The sequence below is a fragment of the Salvelinus namaycush genome, chromosome 17 (assembly GCF_016432855.1).
Source record: "Salvelinus namaycush isolate Seneca chromosome 17, SaNama_1.0, whole genome shotgun sequence".
Lineage (NCBI taxonomy): Eukaryota > Metazoa > Chordata > Actinopteri > Salmoniformes > Salmonidae > Salvelinus > Salvelinus namaycush.
In genome coordinates this window covers 685,894-711,525 of record NC_052323.1, presented here as the reverse complement: position 1 = coordinate 711,525, position 25,632 = coordinate 685,894, and the positions used below count along the sequence as shown (strand labels likewise).

General features: G+C 42.2%; 1 protein-coding gene across 1 annotated transcript in view; it reads right to left on the bottom strand.

Moving 5' to 3' along the window:
• Positions 1 to 25,632, bottom strand: part of LOC120061859 (protein diaphanous homolog 2-like) — a 467,422-nt gene that overhangs the window by 439,123 nt on the left and 2,667 nt on the right. The window contains exons 3-4 of the mRNA XM_039011641.1: positions 6,657 to 6,689; positions 5,000 to 5,176 (exon numbers count right to left, since the gene is read on the bottom strand). Of these exons, the coding sequence (XP_038867569.1) occupies positions 5,000 to 5,176; positions 6,657 to 6,689 (210 nt within the window). The remainder of the gene's footprint in view (positions 1 to 4,999; positions 5,177 to 6,656; positions 6,690 to 25,632) is intronic.

The following is a 25,632-nucleotide window of genomic DNA, read 5'->3' as shown; positions in this document are numbered from 1 at the left end:
TCATCCAGGATGGCACATCAATGCGAGCTGTGGCAAAAAGGTTTGCTGTGTCTGTCAGCGTAGTGTCCAGAGCATGGAGGCGCTACCAGAAGACAGGCCAGTACATCAGGAGACGTGGAGGAGGCCGTAGGAGGGCAACAACCCAGCAGCAGGACCGCTACCTCCGCCTTTGTGCAAGGAGGAGCACTATCAGAGCCCTGCAAAATGACCTCCAGCAGGCCACAAATGTGCATGTGTCTGCTCAAACGGTCAGAAACAGACTCCATGAGGGTGGTATGAGGGCCCGACGTCCACAGGTGGGGGTTGTGCTTACAGCCCAACACCGTGCAGGACGTTTGGCATTTGCCAGAGAACATCAAGATTGGCAAATTCGCCACTGGCGCCCTGTGCTCTTCACAGATGAAAGCAGGTTCACACTGAACACATGAGCACATGTGACAGACGTGACAGAGTCTGGAGACGCCGTGGAGAACGTTCTGCTGCCTGCAACATCCTCCAGCATGACCGGTTTGGCGATGGGTCAGTCATGGTGTGGGGTGGCATTTCTTTGTGGGGCCGCACAGCCCTCCATGTGCTCGCCAGAGGTAGCCTGACTGCCATTAGGTACCGAGATGAGATCCTCAGACCCCTTGTGAGACCATATGCTGACACATGCACATTTGTGGCCTGCTGGAGGTCATTTTGCAGGGCGCTGGCAGTGCACCTCCTTGCACAAAGGCGGAGGTAGCGGTCCTGCTGCTGGGTTGTTGCCCTCCTACGGCCTCCTCCACGTCTCCTGATGTACTGGCCTGTCTTCTGGTAGCGCCTCCATGCTCTGGACACTACGCTGACAGACACAGCAAACCTTTTTGCCACAGCTCGCATTGATGTGCCATCCTGGATGAACTGCACTACCTGAGCCACTTGTGTGGGTTGTAGACTCCGTCTCATGCTACCACTAGAGTGAGAGCACCGCCAGCATTCAAAAGTGACCAAAACATCAGCCAGGAAGCATAGGAACTGAGAAGTGGTCTGTGGTCACCACCTGCAGAATCACTCCTTTTTTGGGGGTGTCTTACTAATTGCCTATAATTTCCACCTTTTGTCTATTCCATTTGCACAACAGCATGTGAAATTTATTGTCAATCAGTGTTGCTTCCTAAGTGGACAGTTTGATTTCACAGAAGTGTGATTGACTTGGAGTTACATTGTGTTGTTTAAGTGTTCCCTTTATTTTTTTGAGCAGTGTACATAAAGTTCAATTTCTGTATTGTAATTTCAACATAGGCTGCTGTTAGTACTTTAGCTATGAAAATGGTCTACAATCTATAGATAGGGGCATGTTGGTGCTGGCAGCTTCAAAAGCACGTAAAGGTAAAGCAAATCCCTTCACTTCATTGTAATTAAGCTTTCAGTGAAGGATTCTCAGCGCAACACATTTTCAGCCGCTGAGAAACATGCCTTTCCTGTCATCGGAGCCTGAGTTTAATGTCACAGCGTGGTGAGCACAAACACAGTAATTGAGAGGTGAGCTGGATGAGATGAGGTGAGGCGAAAAAGAAAAACAGACTGATCGTGATAAAAAAACAGAAGAGAATCAGCATCACTTCGGCTCCCGCAACAATAACCATTGTATGAAAAAAGGTACACAGAGTGACACACACACACACACACACAGGCCTATGCAATGAAGCCTGGGCAATTTAGCATTGCGGTTTAAAAGTGATGGGCTGAAAGCTTTTTGTTACATTTTCAATCCGGCGGCATACACAGAGAGCCAGCCAGAGCCAATTCCTGTGGAATAAAAAGCAAGGGGTTGCAAAGAAAGTTTGACCTTGGAGATGGGCACGAGTTGAACTTCAAATTCAACATTCAACAAAGTCCGTCGTCATCAACAAGGGGAAATGTTTTCACCTGTAAAGCCATTCATTTGACATAACCTACGGGTTGTTATGAAAGGTCCACGGTAGCTATTACTTATGAGTCTGGCAAGCGAGACTAGTCAGACTACCTAGTACTAGTACCTAGTACGAGTCTAACAACAAGGCGAACAAAGCGTAAAGATGGGGGTTAGGTCATGCATTCTATTCCCTCTCCTTTCATCAAGTCAAGCAAAACCCCACAAGGGGGCAATACTGAGCTTTGAACAGAGAGTTCCATGGGAATGCTCATCGATCAACCCATCATCTCCTCCTAAAACCATGTCACATATGTATATGCGGGACCACAACTACCCTTGCCTCACACCTAGCAAGGACAGGACACCATGGAAAGTTTGCGTGCCATGTGTAATTACATGTAACCGCAAAGTGATCAGAAGCTACAATTATTTCAAATTCAAGTATCGTTTTATGATGTAGGCTGTCAGTTGTTATTAGTGGAGTAATCTTCTCTTCTCGATGATGGAGATTCACAGACTGCTGGGCTGGCAAGCTAAAGGCTTGACTTCTTCTTACTTGGATATGAACTGCTACTCACACTCAACAGAGGAGTGGAAGACACACGGCAACAGGTTGAACTGATACAAACTCTCGGTTTATTATCACACTACGCTAGATAGGCACACTCTTATCATTCGTAACACAAAGGGAGGAGCTCGAACATCATGTTAAAGCCATACGAGTGTTACACCATTTTCTACTGACTATCACCAGGTATCAGACAGGCATTTATAGTGCATCTTTACTGGTAACAGGAAGTTGTAACACTGTAATGACAGTAACCAAACTCTTTGTACCACCCTCGCTATTTTATGGTTGTCTAGTAGTTACCAGTGATGTGTATACACCTTGGATGACAGACATGGGATCGCTGTAATGAAGCCACCGTGCAGTCATCTTGGTACTCCTCCAATGTAAAAACTATTTTGGTAGCAATATCAATGCATTTGCCCATAGGTTTATAGACCAATAAGACGGCCCCGAATGTGTTCAAATTCGGTGAAGGGTCGGAGAGGTACTCAGATCCAGACTCATTGCGGAAAATAAACTAAAATATGTGGGCGTGGCGTAGCGTTTGGCCGGAGCAAGGAGTCTGGGTAGCCAGGCAAGCTCTCTGTAGCTCTGATGGAGCTCTCTGTAGCTCTCTGATGGAGCTCTCTGTAGCTCTGATGGAGCACTCTGTAGCTCTCTGATGGAGCTCTCTGTAGCTCTCTGATGGAGCTCTCTGTAGCTCTCTGATGGAGCTCTCTGTAGTTCTCTGATGGAGCTCTCTGTAGCTCTCTGATGGAGCTCTCTGTAGCTCTCTGATGGAGCTCTCTGTAGCTCTCTGATAGAGCTCTCTGTAGCTTTCTGATGGAGCTCTCTGTAGCTCTCTGGTGGAGCTCTCTGTAGCTCTCTGATAGAGCACGCTGTAGCTCTTTGATGGAGCTCTCTGTAGCTCTCTGATGGAGCTCCCTGTAGCTCTCTGATGGAGCTCTCTGTAGCTCTCTGATGGAGCTCTCTGTAGCTCTCTGGTGGAGCTCTCTATAGCTCTGATGGAGCACTCTGTAGCTCTCTGGTGGCGCTCAATGTAGCTCTCTGGTGGAGCTCTCTGTAGCTCTCTGATGGAGCTCTCTGTATCTCTCTGATGGAGCTCTCTGTAACTCTCTGATAGAGCTCTCTGTTGGAGCTCTGTAGCTCTCTGACGGAACACTCTGGAGCTCTCTGTTTGAACGAGGGCTGAGTCAAGTGAACTTGAGTTGCCGAGTTAAGTGAGAAGTCACGACAGGGTTACGCTGATACACTCACTCCTGTCTCTCTCTCTGATCTATGTGCTCTCTATGCTGAGCGTCAGCGTGATTTTAGAGCTGTGACTCGGCTCGGCGCAGCGAACCAGGTAAGTGCTGCTCTGTAGAGGCTTAGCCTGAGCAGAGCTCCCTGCCTGCAGATTACGAAGGAGAGAAGAGTGGCGCATAGTATGAGACACAAAAGCACCCACATTAACATGATGTGAATACAGAGGGCAATAGAAAAAGAAAACTGCTACATTTCTTTGCCAAAAGATGTTTGAATGTGCCACACAGCAAGCCGTCAACACATCACATCTAATGATATCATTATTATGACAACCAGTGGAGACAGAGATCCACCTCGAGATCAGAGACTCTCTGGTGAACAGTAAAAGAACAAGGTGATTGGTAGCTCGTACTCAAAAGGACACACCGGGAGTTTCAGACATAGAAGCAGTAACCATGTCCATTCTGCCCGTTACATCTCCATGGTTCCAGACAAGTAGTGGTTGAAGGTGTACAGGGGAGCAATTGTAATCCTATAGTACATATACATTGAGTGTACAAAACATTATGAACATGACATAGACAGATGATCCCTTTCTGATGTCACTTGTTAAATATCACTTCAATCAGTATAGATGAAGGGGAGGAGACCGATTTAAAGAAGGATTTTTAAACCTCGAGACAATTGAGACATGGATTTGTGCATGTGTTCCATTCAGAGGGTGAATGGGCAAGACAAAAGATTTACGTGCCTTTGAACTTGGTATGGTAGTAGGTGCCAGGCACGCCGGTTCGTGTAAATAACTGCAACGCTGCTAGGTTTTCATGCTTAACAGTTTCCGGTGTGTATGAAGAATGATCCACCACCCAAAGGCTAACCCAGCCAACTTGACACAACTGTGGGAAGCATTGGAGTCAACAAGGGCCAGCGTCCCTGTGGAACGCTTTCGACACCTTGTAGAGTCAATGTTCTGAGCTGCAACTCAATATTAGGAAGGTGTTCTTAATGTTTTGTTAACTCAGTGTAATACTGCCAGGGACCGCACAATACCAATACGGATTGTAATATGGATTCTCACGATTCTATAGGTATTAGATACTGCAATTTTATTGCAATTTGACGTTCCAAACATATTGCTCACTATATGTCTGCTGCAGAAAGACAAGAGAGAGCATGAGAAAACTAGTTTTGATCAGTCAGGGAAAATACTGCACTGAAAACAGGGACTCTACATTCATTGTTATAGGGGAGCACAGTGGCTATATACACTTGGTTCAAAAGGAGAGTTACAGTATCGGACTTACCATCATCTTCTCAAAGAGGGCGTTGATCTCCTTCTCGGAGAGGTTCATGGAGCGGTCGTCGAAGAGAGGCTGGGGCATGGGCATCTCTACCTGAATGGACATGGGGTCTGTGGAGTGCTGGATCAGGGGCTTGTCCTTCTTATTCCCAGTCTTCCGGAAACTGGTGATCCGGTCACGCTGAAGGGGAAAGAGAGGGTGGCATGACCAAAGTGTGTATGGTAAGTGTTATGACATATAGTATTTAACTAGGAATATTTCCCTAGGCTTCAGGCTTTCTGAATGCTTACACACTGTAGAGTTGAGTGATACTGTCATATGCCTGCCATGTCTTTCGAGTTCCTTCCCAACCTTTGAACAGGCATCAGCTGGGCTAAATTACAGGTTGGGATGGCGCCACAGGCCAGCTAAAGTAAAGGGTTTTGCCTGTGACAAGGGACGGACTGATAATGTGTGTTCATCTTCTGTTTTGTCATTAAAAAAATTGTTAGATTATATGATAATGTGCTTTAACAAGGGGTGTAACATTGCTTGCTCTATGTCAAACTGGCTTTGATGTATTAAATCTGTACAGTTCGTGTGTATCTGAACGAAAACATGGTACATAATAAAACGGTACACTGTTAAATACAGCGACGTCATAGATTTGACTTACCTTCGCACTTACCATTAACCCTGTAGATTGGGATTGTTCAAAATGACAGACTGTTATGGGAGTCTGTATAACTTAAGTGCATATGCTTCAGAAAGATACTCTCCTCACAGACAGTACTCGGCTATTCTAGGTACACCGTTGAATTAAGAACGGATGTCAATCGCATAAGTGGAAATACATTTGCCTGAGCTGTGCTTGAGTTAGTTTGCCTGGTGCAATGGGACAAATGGAATCGTCCCAAAAGTGCAAACGGCAAGCGTTAAATCAAGCGCACCTCATATGTAATTCAGGGCCGACGACAGAAGACGGACCAAGATCAAACGAGATGCCGCCAGCAGCACGCACCTTTGTTACACAGTCAGAAGAGGGTAAGTCCATGCACCAGTCGCTGTTAGTTAGTCGTCAGTGGTATTAGCTATATGGGTTTAGGGGTCATGCTTGTGTGAAATGAATGAATGAACATACATATGAAAAAGAGTAAGACAAATCAATTAAGACAACATTTTATTAATGATAGCACACCTGAATCTACACTGAAATCATTGTGGACGGACCAGTGGAAGACAAAACCAATGATGTTCAACATGATTGTAGAATCTACATGTAATACAATCCATTGAAACAGCACCAGTGTTTGACCCAAATAGAGTGTACTTGTTCTTTGTTAATGAATTATTAAGAGGAATAATAACAAATACAATATATAAGCCTATCATAACCGATTCAGAATACTGTTGGGCTGATATTTGACTGATTAGGCTAGGCATTCATCAACAACAAAAAATCAGATTCAATTACGTTATCATTTGGGCACATTAAATAACCATAAAATACTGTAATGACAATAATACAGGAACCCTACTTGGTTAACAGAGGGCACCGTGTCCCTCTTGTTTCATTGGTCCATCCACAGATTTCAGTTCAACATCCTGTGCAGCCATGACACAAAGAGAAGATGATGACGCAAAACAAAGTACACAAAGAAATGAAAACAGGACGCCTTACCATGTCGTCAGCCAATGTTTTTATGTGTATGTTCTGTTGAAGGGAAGGCACATTGTGAAAAGTAAGATCCAACTGAAAATGACAGCCCCGTGGTGTGCATGTGAAGGAGAATATCCAAAATGTCACAATACACAGTAACAGATGGACACACATGCAAACGTGACAGAAATGTCATAAAGCCTCAGACGAACCCATATGAATGAACCCATGAATAACCACACTTATGAATAACACCAATGCCAAGAGTGTGCAAAGCTGCCATCAAGGCAAAGGGTGGCTACTTTGAAGAATGTCAAATATGAAATATATTTTGATTTGTTGAACACTTTTTTGGTTACTACATGATACCATATGTTATTTCATAGTTTTGACGTCTTCACTTCATTTTTTAAATAGTAATAATTAAGAAAAACCCGTGAATGAGTACTGTATGTTTCACAAATTTGTACAGTACAGTACAGTAGAGTAAAGAAAAGTAGAGTGCAGTACAGTACACTAGAGTAGAGTACAGTATAATGTACTGTATTGTACTGTACTATACTGTACTGAACATATTTACTTTACTCTACTGTACTCTGATCTGCTCTGCTGTACGTTACTCTACTGTGCTGTAATGTCCAAATTTGGGAAACATAAACATTGGACCAGCCTGGTCTGGTCCGGACCAACCGAATGTGGCCTTGTTTGGGGACGGAGCTCATTAGTATATTAGCTCATGTGTAGAATTAACTAAATATGCAAAATAAGGTTATTGCATATGTTAACCTTTGTGTACCTATTCAGGATACAAACACCATAAAGAGAATGATATGACTATTCATAATTATTCATTTCTGTATAGTACATATCAGGGACCCATGATGTAATTCTGTTACCGTAATTCCATTACCGGTTATAAATCCACTTAACCTACTGTAGTTCAATAAGTAAAATATTTTTTTCTCAAACTCAAGAGCTGTGTTCGAATACTCATACTAACTGCACTAACCGTACTACTTGTGATGTAAATTGAGTATGTAGTATGCTTATTGGACATGTATGGATATGGATATAGTATGGATATAGTTAGTATGCCAAAAGTTCCCGGATGTCGTCCTACATTCGCCAAAATACGAAGTATACAAGCAGTGGACATTCTTTCCGTGCTTTAGGGCCCAAAATGCAATTCTTGTCCTAACCGATGTCCTAACCGACTTGCCAAAACGATAGTTTGTTAACAAGACATTTGTGGAGTGGTTGAAAAACAAGTTTTAATGACTCCAACCTAAGTGTATGTAAACTTCCGACTTCAACTGTAGACTACCGAAAAAAAACTTTCAAAACAGATGTTTGTTTCCTTTCCAGACACAAGGCATACATTGCCAATGGCCTGTGGCTCTGCTACGGACGGCCGTTTGTAAAGACGCCTCAGTCACACACTGACACAGGAAGCAGGAAACAACACAACACCATATGCTGTGGCGCTATGCTGTGGGGGCTGTGAAGTGCTAACGATCGGGGAATGCGGGGTGTTGTGGCCATAAAGCGGACCTCCTGCCGAGGGGGTTCTCTCCTCGGTTAATCTCAGCCTATCGCTCTCAACGGCTTTACACTGCAACTCCTCGAGCAGTTAGCCTCATAGCTCCCTGAGGCTAAAGACTGCAGCTAGCAGACGCTCAAACTGCCATATCTATTACTTCTATGTATCAACAGTTGGGAGGTGTTTTCTGTCAGGGATAAAGCCTCTATCTACGTATATAGCCTCTATCTATCTATCCACAGTAAAACGAGTGCTATATCAACATAACCTGAAAGGCCGCTCAGCACGGAAGAAGCCACTGGTCCAAAACCTCCATAAAAAAGCCAGACTACAGTTTGCAACTGCACATGGGGACAACGATCATATTTTTTGGAGAAATGTCCATCATTATGTTTGGAGGAAAAAGGGGGAGGCTTGCAAGCCGAAGAAAACCATCCCAACCGTGAAGCACGGGAGTGGCAGCATCATGTTGTGGGGGTGCTTTGCTGCAGGAGGGACTGGTGCACTTCACAAAATAGATGGCATCATGAGGGAGGACAATTATGTGGATATATTGAAGCAACATCTCAAGACATCAGTCAGGAAGTTAAAGCTTGGTCGCAAATGGGTCTTCCAAATGGACAATGACCCCAAGCATACTTCCAAAGTTTTGGCAAAATGGCTTTAGGACAACAAAGTCGAGGTATTGGAGTGGCCATCACAAAGCCCTGACCTCAATCCTATAGAAAATCTGTGGGCAGAACTGAAAAGGTGTGTGCGAGCAAGGAGGCCTACAAACCTGACTCAGTTACACAAGCTCTGTCAGGAGGAATGGGACAAAATTCACCAAACTTATTGTGGGAAGCTTGTGGAAGGCTACCCAAAATGTTTGACCCATGTTAAACAATTTAAAGGCAATGCTACCAAATACGAATTGAGTGTATGTAAACTTCTGACCCACTGGGAATGTGATGAAAGAAATAAAAGCTGAAATAAATCATTCTCTCTACTATTATTCTGACATTTCACATTCTTAAAATAAAGTGGTGATCCTAACTGACCTAAGACAGGGAATTTTTACTAGGATTAAACGTCAGGAATTGTGGAAAAACTGAGTTTAAATGTATTTGGCTACGGTGTTTGTAAACTTCCCGACTTCAACTGTATATTGCGATTCTCACTATTTGATAAGAACTGCGATTGGATACTGTGATTTTATTGCGATTCAATGTTCCAAAAATATTGCTCACCATACAGTGCATTCGGAAAATATTCAGACCCCTTTTTTCACATTTTGTTACGTTACAGTATTATTCTAAAATCGATTAAATAAAACATTTGTCTCATCAATCTACACACAATGACCAATAATGACAAAGTGAAATTCTTGGAAATGTATTAAAAATAATAAACAGAAATACGTTATTTACATCAGTATTCGGACCCTTTGATATGAGACTCGAAATTGAGCTCAGGTTCATCCCGTTCCCACTGATCATCCTTGAGTTTATAAACAACTGGATTGGAGTCCACCTGTGATAAATTCAATTGATTGGACATGATTTGGAAAGGCACACATCTGTCTATATAAGGTCCCACAGTTGACAGTGCTTGTCAGAGCAAAAACCAAGCCATGAGGTTAAAGGAATTGTCCGTAGAGCTCCGAGACAGGATTCTGTCGAGGCACAGGTCTGGGGAAGGGTACCAAAAAATGTCTGCAGCATTGAAGGTCCCCAAGAACACATTGGCCTCCATTATTCTTAGATGGAAGATGACCGAGGGAAAGATAAACGGAGCTAAGTTCAGAGATCCTTGATGAAAACTTGCTCCAGAGCACTCGGGACCTCAGACTGGGGTGAAGGTTCACCTTCCAACAGGACAAAGACTCTAACCACAAAGGCAAGACAACGCAGGAGTGGCTTCAGGACAAGTCTCTGAATGTCCTTGAGTGGCCCAGCCAGAACCAGGACTTGAACCCAATCGAACATCTCTGGAGAGACTTGAAAATAGCTGTGAAGCAACGCTCCCCATCCAACCTGACAGAGCTTGAGATGATCTGCAGAGAAGAATGGGAGAAACTCTCCAAATACTGGTGTGCCAAGCTTGTAGTGTCATACCCTACAAGACTCAAGGCTGTAATCGCTGCCAAAGGTGCTTTAACAAAGTACTGAGTAAAGGGTCTGAACACTTACGTAAATGTTATTAATTTTAAATGAATTTGTTTTTACTTTGTCATTATGGGGTATTGTGTGTAGATTAGTGAGGAAAAGCAACAATTGAATCCATTTTAGAATAAGGCTGTAACATGACAAAATGTGGAAAAAGTCGAGGGGTCTGAATACTTTCCAAATGCGCTGCAGAGGGACAAGAGAGAGCCATAAAAAAGCAAGTTTTGATCAGTCAAATAAATTGGAGTTTGGTGCAGGTACAGCCAACTATCGCAAAAATAATATTGCGATATTGTCGAAACGATATATGGTCAGAAATAATATCCAGAAAATATGTAACTGTATCTATATTTTATTCCCCCCCCCCCATTATAACTTTCAAACACTGTCTCTACAAGTGTGTAAAACATTGCACATTTTTCAAATGGGGTAATTTAACATATTTTAATCAATTTAACAACAAGGGAACCTCTGTTGAGCTAATCGTCTTTACTTTAGGGGAAACCATTAGTTTACTTTTGCACAGTCATTATCGCACGGCAACACATAGCAACAATGCAATTTGGTTTCCTTTAGGGAAAACCATCAGTTCACTTCCGCACAGTCATTATCGTACGGCAACACTGCAACAATGCAATTTACCACATAACAATTAACCATGCACGTCCTCTGGGCTTCTCTGGCTTATTAAAACCTCAACTCTTTCATTGTAATAAATGTTTATTGCCCAACATTAATTCCTCAAAATAACTCAAATCGAATTAGCCCTCAGCTCCTTCATTATCGAAATAGGATTTTGTTTAGATAAAGGTTAATAAAATTGAAAAACCCACTGCAATTTTGCTAGATTCATGGGTCCATTTGAGTATGGGGAATATCAGAAGTATGCCTCATCTGGCAAGAACTTTTAAATACAAAGGACTACAGTCGTGGCCAAAAGTTTTGAGAATGACACAAATATTAATTTTTACAAATTCTGCCGCCTCAGTGTCTTTAGATATTTTTGTCAGATGTTACTATGGAATACTGAAGTATAATTACAAGCATTTCATAAGTGTCAATGGCTTTTGTTGACAATTACATGAAGTTGATGCAAAGAGTCAATATTTGCAGTGTTGACCCTTCTTTTTCAAGACCTCTGCAATCCACCCTGGCATGCTGTCAATTAACTTCTGGGCCACATCCTGACTGATGGCAGCCCATTCTTGTATAATCAATGCTTGGAGTTTGTCAGAATTTGTGGGTTTTTGTCTGTCCACCCACATCTTGAGGATTGACCACAAGTTCTCAATGAGATTAAGGTCTGGGGAGTTTCCTGGCCATGGACCTAAAATATCGATGTTTTGATCCCCGAGCCACTTTTGCCTTATGGCAAGGTGCTCCATCATGCTGGAAAAGGCATTGTTCGTCACCAAACTGTTCCTGGATGGTTGGGAGAAGTTGCTCTTGGAGGATGTATGTGTTGGTACCATTCTTTATTTCTTTGCTGTGTACTTAGGTAAAATTTTGAGTGAGCCCACTCCCTTGGCTGAGAAGCAACCCCACACATGTATGGTCTCAGGATGCTATACTGTTGGCATGACACAACAGGACTGATGGTAGCGCTCACCTTGTCTTCTCTGAACAAGCGTTTTTCCAGATGACCCAAACACTCGGAAAGGGGATTCATCAGACAAAATTACTTTACCCCAGTCCTCAGCAGTCCAATCCCTGTACTTTTTGCAGAATATCAGTCTGTCCCTGATGTTTTTCCTGGAGAGAAGTGGCTTCTTTGCTGCCCTTCTTGACGCCAGACCACCCTCCAAAAGTCTTCGCCTCACTGTGCGTGCAGATGCCCTCACACCTGCCTGCTGCCATTCCTGAGCAAGCTCTGTACTGGTGGTGTCCCGATCCCGCAGCTGAATCAACTTTAGGAGACGGTCCTGGCGCTTGCTGGACTTTCTTGGGTGCCCTGAAGCCTTCTTCACAACAATTGAACCGCTCTCCTTGAAGTTCTTGATGATCCGATAAATGGTTGATTTAGGTGCAATCTTACTGGCAGCAATATCCTTGCCTGTGAAGCCCTTTTTGTGCAAAGGAATGATGACGGCACGTGTTTCCTTGCAGGTAACCATGGCTAACAGAGGAAGAACAATGATTCCAAGCTTCCAGTCTGTTATTCGAACTCAATCAGCATGACAGAGTGATCTCCAGCCTTGTCCTCGTCAACACTCACATCTGTGTTAACGAGAGAATCACTGACATGATGTCAGCTGGTCCTTTTGTGGCAGGGCTGAAATGCAGTGGAAATGTTTTTGGGGGAATTCAGTTCATTTGCATGGCAAAGAGGGACTTTGCAATTAATTACAATTCATCTGATCACTCTTCATAACATTCTGGAGTATATGCAAATTGCCATCATACAAACTGAGGCAGCAGACTTTGTGATAATTAATATTTGTGTCATTCTCAAAACGTTTGGCCACGACTGTACAATAGGGATATATGGCCTATTTTAATTCCAGATACCGTCCTGCATTAGCAAATCTAAATGTTTTAGTAATGTTGTATTCATAAAGTGTCTCAGAGTAGGAATGCTGATCTAGGATCAGTTTTGACTTTAAGATCATAATGAAAACAATTACATGGACAGTAAGGGGGGGGGGGGGGGGGGGGGGGATCTGATCCTAGGTCAGAGGTTCAATTGGCTTGCTCAAAGTGATACCACTAGGTGGTGTATGACATTTCCACAACTGCATTACATACTATCAATTCACGTCTTTCCATGCCAAACATGTAGGCCTAGTTTCAAATATGTTTTTTCGACATATGTTATTTTTACACCATTACGCCATCTGCACATGAAGCACTTCCTGCTCACTCAATGGGGGAAAAAATCCCCATTATAAACGGATGGCATTTACAGAGTTCATCTAAAAAGCAGCATGGAGACATGCTTACAGGGAAATCAGGGTTTTGCTTGAATTACTTGTAATTCATAACAAACAAAGGATGACTAGGAGTGGCTGGTGTTGTTGGCACTAATGACTGTATCGCCATGTGCCGCTACTAACAATTCTTGGCAACCTTGTGTCACTGCTCCCGCTCTCCCAGTCTCCTTCATAGCCTCTAGTATTCCAAATGTTCACTTCCACTCGGTAATCACAGTTCATCTGCATTCCTCACTATTGGATTTCCATTCTGGGCGTGGAAAGTGACGAATCCTTCTACCCAGGGACATGTTCACAGAATTGAGTTGAGTGTGAATCCAAAAACCTGCTAGAATGTATGTAGCACTTTCTTCTTAGTTAAACCAAACAGCTTGAACATAGTGGTTCACAGTTTACACATGTATTTTTGGCCTCTCTGGTTTATATGGACCCATCAACACAGCTTATTCAGTAGTAAACAAAACCACAATGCACTGTATGTTGCTAAGGGACCGTTTCTGTTGACAGACTGAAGTACTGACCTAGCGTTCGCTTAACAGGGTGTGTGCGTGTGCGTGTGTGTGTGTGTGTGTGTGTGTGTGTGTGTGTGTGTGTGTGTGTGTGTGTGTGTGTGTGTGACATGTGTGCGCTAGCATGAAACAGATACAGACTCATTATATGGAAAGGCAGCAGACACCCCAGCACATCTGACAAAATCCATCAGATAATGTTTAGATCGAGGGGCTCCCCCCTTTCACACGTCTCTGTGGTAGATGGGGAGAGAGCAGGGGAGAATGAACCACAGAAGTTGGTTCTCATTGAAACACGGAAGTTCAAGGCTGACCGCGGTACTGCTTGCAGAAAACAGGATCCTCATTATAATGAATGGGAAAATGGCAATCTTTGTGTAAATAAAAAATGTTTTAAAAGACAATCATAGTACCAATAATTGCTTATAAAACACCAGTCCTTGAACCGATTATTTTAAAATCGCACACAAAACAAGTTACACTATGGGGCAGCAGGTAGCCTAGTGGTTAGTGCATTGGGCCAGTAACTGAAAGGTTGCTAGATCAAATCCCTGGGCTGACAAGGTAAAAATCTGTTGTTCTGAACAAGGCAGTTAAACCACATTTCCTAGGTCGTCATTGTAAGTAAGAATTTGTTCTTAACTGACTTGCCTAGTTAAATAAAGGTTTAATAATTTTGCCCCTAATTGCAACCTGCAGTACCCCGTTAGGCCTTCAACTTCAGTTAAGGCGTCCACATGCTTCCCATCTGGAACAGTTTGTGCATCACAGGAGGTTGGTGACATGTTAAATGGGGAGGACAGACTCGGGGTAATGGCTGGAGTGGAATTAGTGGAATGATATCAAACACATCGTTTCTATTTTGAGGAAGTGTATGTATGGCTATGGAGTTTCAAGATGGACAAACAGTACGATTGCCGCTTTTTTCAATTTTTTCGAAACGAAGGACTTTTAAGGGAGTATGCGAGCACACTCATTCGGCTCGCCTAACCGAACTCAAGAATGTGGAAGGCGTTACTCAATGAGAGGGGACATCACTGAGCTAGCCTACAACGTCACTTCCTGGAGTAGCTCAAACTGTGCATGTTAAATACCCCTGACACGCCATCTTAACTTCTCTAGGATAGGGGGCAGCATTTTCATGTTTGGATGAAAAGCATACCCAAATTCAACTGCCAGCTACTCATCCCCAGAAGAGGAGATATGCATATTATTAGTAGATTTGGATAGAAAACACTCTGAAGTTTCTAAAACTGTTTGAATCATGTCTGTGAGTATAACAGAACTTATTTAGCAGGCGAAACCCCGAGGACAAACCATTCCGAAAATCTTTTTTTGAGGTCACTCTCTTTTCAATGGATCATCATTGGTAATCCAGATTTCTAATTGACCTTCTTGCAGTTCCTACCGCTTCCACTGGATGTCAACAGTCTTGAGAAATTGGTTGAGGGTTTTTCCTTTGTGTAATGAAGAAGTAGCCCTGTTCAGAACGAGAGTTGAGTAAAGTGTACTTTTTGTTTGAGGCGCGTAACCAGAAAGCATGCTACAGTTTGTTTTAATCCTGTAATGAACACAGATCATCCCGTCTTCAATTTTATCGATTATTTACGTTAAAAAAGACCTAAAGTTGTATTACAAAAGTAGTTTGAAATGTTTTGTCAAGGTTTACATGTAACCTTTGAGATATTTTGTAGCCACGTTTGAGCAAGTTGGAAACGGTGTTTTCTCGATCAAACGCGCCAAATAAATGGACATTTTGGATATATATCGACGGAATTAATCGAACAAAAGGACCATGTGTGATGTTTATGGGACATTTTGGAGTGACAACAACAGAAGCTCGTCAAAGGTAAGGCATGAATTATATTTTTATTTCTGCGTTTTGTGTCGCGCCTGCAGGGTTGAAATATGCTTCTCTCTCTTTGTTTACAATGTTGCTATCCTCAGAAAATAGCATCGTTTGCTTTCACCGAAAAGCCTATTTGAATTCTGACATGTTGGCTGGATTCACAACCAGTGTAGCTTTAATTTGGTATCTTTCATGTGTGATTTAATGAAAGTTTGATTTTTATAGTATTTTATTTGAATTTGGTGCACTGCATTTTCTCTGGCTTTTGGCCAAGTGAGACAGTAGCGTCCCGCCTAAACTCAGATTTTTGGATATAAATATGAACTTTACCGAACAAAACATACATGTATTGTGTAACATGAAGTCCTATGAGTGTCATCTGATGAAGATCATCAAAGGTTAGTGATTAATTTAAACTCTATTTTTGCTTTTTGTTACTCCTCTCTTTGGCTGGAAAAATGGCTGTGTTTTTCTGTGGCTATGTACTGACCTAACATAATCGCAAGGTGTGCTTTCGCCGTAAATCCCTTTTGAAATCAGACACTTTGGCTGGATTAACGAGAAGTTTATCTTAAAAATGGTGTATAATACTTGTATGTTTGAGGAATTTTAATTATGAGATTTCTGTTGTTTTGAATTTGGCACCCTGCAATTTCCCTGGCTGTTGGTTAGGTGGGACGCTACCGTCCCACATATCTCAGAGAAGTTAACCGACTTCATTTGGCTTCAATGCGCTATTGAGTCTTCACATAGGAATAATGGTGTCACGTGATTAGGGCCATCACCGACAAAAACAAACCTTGGTCGACTGAGTCATCCTGTTTAAACTTATTTTTCCATATATAAAACCAACAACATATGCACTGAGCTTGTCTGATGATGAAGCAAACTGTTTGATAAAATAATAAAGACACAGAAATTACTCAAGGAAGAGCACGATGGTCACACTGCGTAAAAAAAAGAAGAAAGACAGCGAGTGCCTGTGTGATTGACGCAGATTGTCTGACTCTCCTCCCTAATGCAGTGAAAAGGCACCACAGCACAGCAAGTGTTTATTGCACTGTCCGTGCTGAAGCTGTAACATCATTTCAGCCATTTAGTTCGCGAAATCCCAAATTTGCTTAGAAAAAAACATTCTGTAATCCCTCAACCCTGGCTCTCTTTACGTGAAACATGTAAGCATGTCATGCATGTGAACAACAGGGACTGACCTATGACCTATCATAATCACGTCAAAAAAATGTTTTTTACAAACTCCGAAAACAGTAATGTCGAGAGCAAAATGGATGCAGAGGACGTGAAAAGAAACTCGAAGCGGGCGAATGTTTACTGGTTGCATTAGGAGAAAAAAGAGAAGTCAGATCTGTGGAAGACTACTAGAAATCAAGAAAAATAAGGGTATAGGAGCAAGCGCTGCATGACTATTACGTGTGCCAAACAGTTACTGTTAGATGACAATATAATTTTTTCTGACCATTTGGAACAATGTAAACAACAAATAAATAAATATTCAGTGCATTCAGAAAGTATTCAGACCCCTTACCCCATTTGAAAAATGTGCAATGTTTTACACACTTGTAGAGACAGTGTTTGAAAGTAATGATGGGGGGGAAAAAATAGATACAGTTACATATTTTCTGGATATTATTTCTGACCATATATTGTTTTGACAATATCGCAATATTATTTTTGCGATAGTTGGCTGTACCTGCACCAAACTCCAATTTATTTGACTGATCAAAACTTGCGTTTTCATGGCTCTCTCTTGTCCCTCTGCAGCAAACATACAGTGCATTTGGAAAGTATTCAGACCCCTCGACTTTTTCCACATTTTGTCATGTTACAGCCTTATTCTAAAATGGATTAAATCGTTTTTTCCCTCATCAATCGACACACAATACTCCATAATGACAAAGCAAAAAAAACAGGTTTTGAGAAACTTTTGCAAATGTCTTAAAAATAAAAAACAGATATCACATTTACACAAATATTCAGACCCTTTACTCAGTACTTTTTTGAAGCACCTTTGGCAGTGATTACAGCCTTGAGTATTCTTGGGTATAATGCTAAAAGCTTGACACACCTGTATTTGGGGAGTTTCTCCCATTCTTCTCTGCAGATCCACTCAAGCTCTGTCAGGTTGGAATGGGGAGATTTGCTGCACAGCTATTAGCAGGTCTCTCCAGAGATGTTCGAATGGTCTCTGGCTGGGCCACTCAAGGACATTCAGAGACTTGTCCCGAAGCCACTCCTGCGTTGTCTTGGCTGTGTGCTTATGGTCGTTGTCCTGTTGTAGAAACATCTCAAGGATGATCAATGGAAACAGGATGAACCTGAGCTCAATTTCGAGTCTCATAGGAAATGGTCTGAATACTTTGGTAAATAAAGTATTTCATCTTTTATTTGCAAACATTTAAAAAAAACTGTTTTCGATTTGTCATTATGTGTAGATTGATGAGGATTTTTTTTATTTAATCAATTTTAGAATACGTCTGTAATGTAACAAAATGTGGAAAAGGGGAAGGGATCTGAATACTTTCTGAATGCGCTGTATATACAGTACCAGTCAAACATTTGGACACACCTACTCATTCAAGGGTCTTTCTTTTTTTAAACTATTTTCTACATTGTTGAATAATAGTGAAGGCATCAAAACTAAGAAATAACACATAGTAACCCAAAATGTTTTAAACAAATCAAAATATGAATTATATTTGAGATTCTTCAAAGTAGCCACCCTTTGCCTTGATGACAGCTTTGCACACTCTTGGAAATTCTCTTAACCAGCTTCATGAGGTAGTCACCTGGAATGCGTTTCAATTAACAGGTGTGCCTTGTTAAAAGTTAATTTGTGGAATTTATTTCCTTCTTAATGCATTTGAGCCAATGAGTTGTGTTGTGACAAGGTAGGGGTGGTATACAGAAGTCAATATTATGGCAAGAACTGCTCAAATAAGCAAAGAGAAACGACAGTCCATTATTACTTTAAGACATGAAGGTAAGTAAAAAAAAAAAACGGAAAATGTCAAGAACTTTGAAAGTTTCTTCAAGCGCAATCGTAAAAACCATCAGGCGCTATGACAAAACTGGCTTTCATGAGGACCGCCACAGGAAAGGAAGACCCATAGTCACCTCTGCTGCAGAGGATAAGTTCATTAGAGTTAACCGCACCTCAGGTTGCAGCTCAAATAAATGCTTCACAGAGTTCAAGTAACAGACACATCTCAACATGAACTGTTCAGAGGAGACTCAGGCCTTCATGGTCGAATTGATGCAAAGAAACCACTACTAAAGGACACCAATAATAAGAAGAGACTTGCTTGGGCCAAGAAACACAAGAAATGGACATTAGACTGGTGGAAGTCGTTCTTTTGGTCTGATGAGTCCAAATTTGAGATTTTTGGTTCTAACCGCCGTGTCTTTGTGAGTCGTAGAGTAGGTGAAAGGATGATCTCCGCATGTGTGGTTCTCACCATGAAGCATGGAGGAGGTGGTGTGATGGTGTGGGGGTGCTTTGCTGCTGACACTATCTGTGATTTATTTAGAATTCAAGGCACACTTAACCAGCATGGCTACCACAGCATTCTGCAGCGATACGCCATCCCATCTGGTTTGTGACTATCATTTGTTTTTCAGAAGGACAATGACCCAACACACCTCCAGGCTGTGTAAGGGGTATTTGAGATGGTTTGTGATGAGTTGGACCGCAGAGTGAAGGAAAAGTAGCCAACAAGTGCTCAGCATATGTGGGAACTCCTTCAAGACTATTGGAAAATCATTCCAGGTGAAGCTGGTTGAGAGAATGCCAAGAGTGTGCAAAGCTGGCATCAAGGCAAAGGGTGGCTACTTTGAAGAATCTAAAATATATTTTGATTTGTTTAACACTTTTTTTGGTTACTATATGATTTTGTATGTGTTATTTCATAGTTTTGGTGTCTTCACTATTATTCTACAATGTAGAAAGTAGTACAAATAAAGAAAAACCCTTGAATGAGTAGGTGTTCTAAAACTTTTGACCGGTAGTGTATATTTGCCTTTAAAGTTGGAGCACATCGACCGGTATTTCCATCAATGAATATAAAGCATTATTTATTTTTTACCCAGACAAATTGGCTAGCAACCTATTTATTTATTTTTGGGGCCAAATACAGCTAATGGAAACCCTGGGCCACAGCTAGATAACTACCTAGCAAGATACCGAAGAAGAAATTTAATTCACCCTCCATAAACCCAATCCCGACAGTGCCTATTTCATATCCAAATGTTTAGCTAGCTAGCTAACGTTTACATATATTCGCTAGCTAGCACAACATAGCTACTTAGCTAGATAGTGCAGTGTCCTTAGCTAGCTAGATAACTCTGCAGCTAACACAGGCAGTTATTTCATGTAAACTAGCTAATCCATTGTGATTTAATTATAATATCAATACTAGCTAAAGTGGTTAACTAGCTTGGAGGAAGTATTTAGTGCATTGTGTCTGTGCACTTAGCTAGCTACCATCCCATAGCCTACATTGCATACGAAGTCTGACTGGTTCATCTGTGGATGTACGGAGAAAATGTCGTTGCCATTTTAAAAGTAGAAATGGTTCGTTCGTCACTACCGGATCGTCATGCAGCAGGTACCGCTTTTGTTGTAGCAAGATAAGGCACGCCCTCCCACTGTGATAAGTAACTATCGGCAGATTCTCCGTGTGTTTCATGCTTTAGTGTCTGTTAAATTTTTTTTTTACCTATATTTAACTAGGCAAGTCGGTTAAGAACAAATTCTTATTTTCAATAACGGCCTAGGAACAGTGGGTTAACTGCCTTGTTCAGGGGCAGAACGACCAATTTTTACCTTGTCAGCTCGGGGATTTTGATCTTGCAACCATTCATTTACTAGTCCAATGCTCTAACCACTAGGCTACCTGCCGCCCCGCCTCATCATCAAGACATTGAAGACACGTGGAAAGAACTGACTATTTACCGACTCGTTGGGGAGTTTACTAGAGTTGAGGGGGTCCTTGCCAATGTACTGTATCGTGATAAAATGTAATCATGAGGTCCCTGACAATACCCAGCCCTAGTAATTTACACCACGTCAATGTTGAAGAATGAGATTTATACTTCTTTATTCTTCTAATTGCCAAGAACACGCCTCTATAAATATCTGACAGGGTGATGTCAGATCAGATGGAGCCGTTTCTTCCACAGCCAGCGTGACTAAAGCATTCTTCACCACTTCCTCTCTCCCACTTCCTGAGTGGCATGAAAAACTCACATGGTCCATTTCCTGCTGTTCTCTTCTCACACAGACCCTCTATCTCCACAATTGAGGACCAGGCCACCAGGGACACCATACAAAATCACAACATGACATAGCAGTATCAGATAGAATAATTTAAATCTACCTCTATCAGCCAAGTTAGTTTTACCACAACAGTAACACCACAGCACAACTGCCAGAGTCATTGAAATGTAGGCATCCACTACTATTGATATGGTAGGATTCTGTATACAGTAGACCTTGTACTGTTGTGTTGTATCACTCTTTGGTGGGCATAGCATGTTAGCATATTAGCTGTGTTTGAACTAGGCCTATTCTTTCTTTCAGTATTTTTTAATGGAAGTATCACGCCCCACCTTCACACATGCTAGCTGTGACCTGATGTGCACCCTAAAGCCCCTAAAACCGTGCCAAAATTTGAATCACTGAGGTATAACAAAACAATCCCTTCCTCTGTGTGTGTGTGTGTGTGTGTGTGTGTGTGTGTGTGTGTGTGTGTGTGTGTGTGTGTGTGTGTGTGTGTGTGTGTGTGTGTGTGTGTGTGTGTGTGTGTGTGTGTGTGTGTGTGTGTGTGTGTAAAAAGTGACAGTTATCAGCCTGCTGTCTGCCACCATTCAAAGCATGGTTGAGCCAGCAGCCACGCACACACACACACACACACACACACACACACACACACACTCACTTTTACACCTACATCATGGATTTCCATCTTCAGCCTGAGAAACTTTAGCTAGTAGTCCCAACAGAATTCCAGAACATGAACGGAAACCATGTAACCACAACAGCGAAAATATTTTAGGATATCTCCCCGGAGAAATGTAATCTCATCCAAAATATTTCATTTAGGCAAATGATACACTATTTTGTTCTCCAATGCTTTGAGCAACCATTAACGTTGTGAATCAAGGGGTCCAGGAACCCTCCACAATGACAGTCTACTATTCCACCCTACTGTATAACCTCTTATGTCACTTGTCTATTTATCATATAAACCTTGGCATGGAATCTAGCTTGGGTATTTATGCAATAAGTTAGGACATACATTCATACACATTTTATTTGTGCAAGTCTAATCATTAATATAATCTATATGACATATGGGCTAGGCCAGTGTTTCCAAATCCAATCCTCGCGTACACCCAACAGCACACATTTTTGTAACATTTCTAATTCACACGCATATAAATTACACACTTGTAAATGTGAAATAGGATTCAAATAAAATACAAAAATGTAAGCCCCCAAAGAGTTGAATCAGTTGAGTTGGTCTGGGGCTACAACTAAAATGTGTGCTGTAGGAGGTACTCGAAGACTGGAGTTGGCAAACACCGGACTAGGCTACAGTATGTATTTGACAAATCAACCAACTCCAGATTTGGAGGAGATTAAGTTCCAAATATTTTCCCTGTATTGTACAATCATGTCATCAGTCATACCACCTAAATTGCAGTCCGAGAGCAGTCTCAAAACGTGTCGGTATGTCAACGTCAACATTATTATTATGCTGACATGCTTTGAGAGCAGCTCTATTCAAATAGATTTATGACTACTACACACTGAAATGTAGAGTAAATAAGCTTTTCTGCCTCTCGGTTAATTAAATAGGCCTTAACCAATTTTACACCTAACTGAAACAATTTTTCACTTATGTTAACTGAATCAAAATCTTTATTTTGAGATTCACTTACATTAAACGAGTTGAAATACAGCTTAGCATTTACTCCGTTTCATTATTAAGACAGCATAACCCACATAATCCTCCAGTTATCAAGGGATCTTGGGGTACATATGGTGGCACACTTCGCTCTCTCTCTCTCTGAGGTCACAATTTACTCTGGAATGCAGAGGAGGGGGCTCTAGGTCTGGATAACCGGATCTCCTGAATTCCTTTCAAATGACTTCACTCCTTCTGTTCATTCCGTTAGAAGTCAAAGGTGCTTGGCGGTTATACTTTCATAACTGCAAACATGGGGCAACCAAAAATTACTCATACATTACATTTGTGACAGACAACCTGATAAAAGTGGCCTTAACCTTAAAATCATCGGAGGTGTTATCCTGATGTCCTTGGCTGTTATTTTGTGTCCACATCACAAACCAGAGCCCAGATAGTGTTGTTGTGACGTTATCCTGCCGGTGACTCAATAAACAAACACAGCTTTCAAATGTTTGTCTCCTCACCAGAGTCGCTTTCAACAGGTCAGACTGAGCCTTTCGCTGAAGTCTAAAGGATCCCCACGCTAAAGGGAATCATACTGCCCTGCCACCACGACCCTCAGTGGCGCTGCTTTGAAATGACAACCTCCACCTCTAATCCACCTTCAAAACAGACTCATCACTATCCCTAAATGCTGGCCTCGATCCACACACAGTCCCACTGATCACAGACAATCTCTGAATCTCTTTCTCTGGAAGAAATCAAGGGTGGCAAAGTCAGGGAAAGTGTTGGGAAATATTGTGCCGTGTATATAAGCCTGCGTGCATCTAGGCATGCATGTGCAAAGAGGGGAGGAAAAAAGGAGGGAAAAACTAAAAGTCAGATCAAGACTCCACCCAGGGATGAACGATTACATCCTCCCTCCACTCTCAGGCCATCTGGGTTAGCAAGAGCCAGAGCGCCCAGAGCACGGGCCTGCATCTCTTTGCCTTGGCTGCACTGTTGAGGATTAGGCAACACTAGTGAACATGCCTGAGACCTCTTTTAAGGATTGTGTAGGTCGCAGTGAGCTCACCGAATGAGAGAGTCCTGGGATGACATCAGCATTCAACAAGGCAGTAGTGAGGCAGCACCTAAGAACACTAAAGACCGGGCTGTGGTGTCAACGAATGGAAGGCAGTGGCTGGGCGACTGGAGGACGTTTAGGCGTTACATGGGGTTGTTGTAACGCTCTACATTTCCACAACATTTAAATACCACATGAACAGCACCCTCGCGGGAGACCATGGGGGTTCTAGTCCTACTATGTCATTACAGTCGACAAAACACAGGGGTTTTCTGCTGGCTAGAAATCACAGCCATTCTATTTACGTTAGTTAACCCTGCTGGAACGCATACCAGAGATTACAAGTTTTGTGCCGCCAGCATTGCACCCCATTCCAACCCCTCCCCACTGCCTGCAACCCAAGAGCTAGAGGAATTATTTATTTGTTTTGTTAGTACTTCTCGTCACAGTCATTCTAAGGCTGGGAATTGCTAGAGACCTCGCGATACAATATCACAATACTTAGGTGCCGATACAATATATGATACTGTGATTATATTGCGATTCGATGATTCGAACATATTGCTCACCATATATCTGCTGCAGAGGGACAAGAGAGAGCCATGAGAAAACTATTTTTGATCAGTCATGGGAAAAAAAAGTGCTGAAAACAAATTGGCACCCTATTTTTTTTTTTAAAGATGGAAAACTCGCTATGAAGGAAAAATATGAGAGTTTTGGTACAGGTACAGCCAACTAGCGCAAAAAGAATATTGCAATATTGTCAAAGCGATGCAATACTAAATATATCATCAAAAATAATATCCCGATATGTAACTAGCTATTTATTTATTTATTGTACACAGAGCTCTGTGTGGCTGCTCCTCTGCTCTAGAGTCTTAGCCTGAGGCAACGAGAGGTTTGCAATTGCATAAGCCCAATGGAGCAGCTCACCAATGGGCAGATTCTCCCAGTCCCAACAGCCCCACTGCTCAAAACAGAAGAGTCCTGCCCATCGCAGTCAGGACATAGTTGAGTAAAAATTGGAGGGACATAATTTGGTAAAACAAAGTCATAAAGTCGGCCAGATAGCCATCCTACTCTTTAATGTTAGGCTAAACGGATAATCTTCTTTACCTTCTTTACCTTAGTGGTGGCCAAGGTTAGGGCATTGTCCTGGATAACTCATCATCTCTCGTGATCCACAGATTAACTGAATGAACTCGCTGTCATACTAGACTACTTAACATGCTGGCCTTGTACAGGAACCTTTCCCAGGTTACACTACAGTAAGTCAGTGATAGGACACGGAGCAGTGTCAAGAAACGTGATCAGCTCAACTGTATGCCTACATCCTGGTTGAGCAGAGGAGGCAACTTTGCCTTATTTGACTTTTGCTCAAGGAGCTTACAAACAGCAGGGCAAGAACAGTCCACTGTACCGCAGTTGATTGACAACTCTGGTGGCACAGGAAGCCCTGTGCGTTTCTGCCGCTGTTTGTAACCTGCTTCTTTTACAGCCCGTCTTTCCAACCAGTTCTAGTTCCCCACAGGGTGAGTGGCGCGGTCATTATGATGACCACACTGAAGAGAGCCACATCCCTTCAGTGTTGTAATTAAGACATGGGAAGAGTCCACCTTAAAAAGATCCTGAGAATGTCCTACATACACTGGTGACTAATTATTACTGAACATGGTTTATTTTGGGGGAAATGTTGTTGAAGTTAATTCAGTCAAAGTAGTTTGTGAAATACGAATAATGATGTATACCCCACTTTAATTTCAGGCAAGAGATGAGGTGCAGTAATAGCTCAATAGACCCTAGAGACCCTACGATCACACAGTGTCAAAACTATACACCTCCTATATCAACCAGTGTGTGGGTAACTCAACAACCCTAGACACTGTACCAGACTACACTTAGTGGACAATTTATTAGGTACACCACCAGGTTCACGAAAATGGTTCGCTCCTACAGACAGTGAGTCAAGTGACCATGGCTTGCTATATAAAGCAGGACAGACAGGCACCGAGGCATTCAGTTACTGT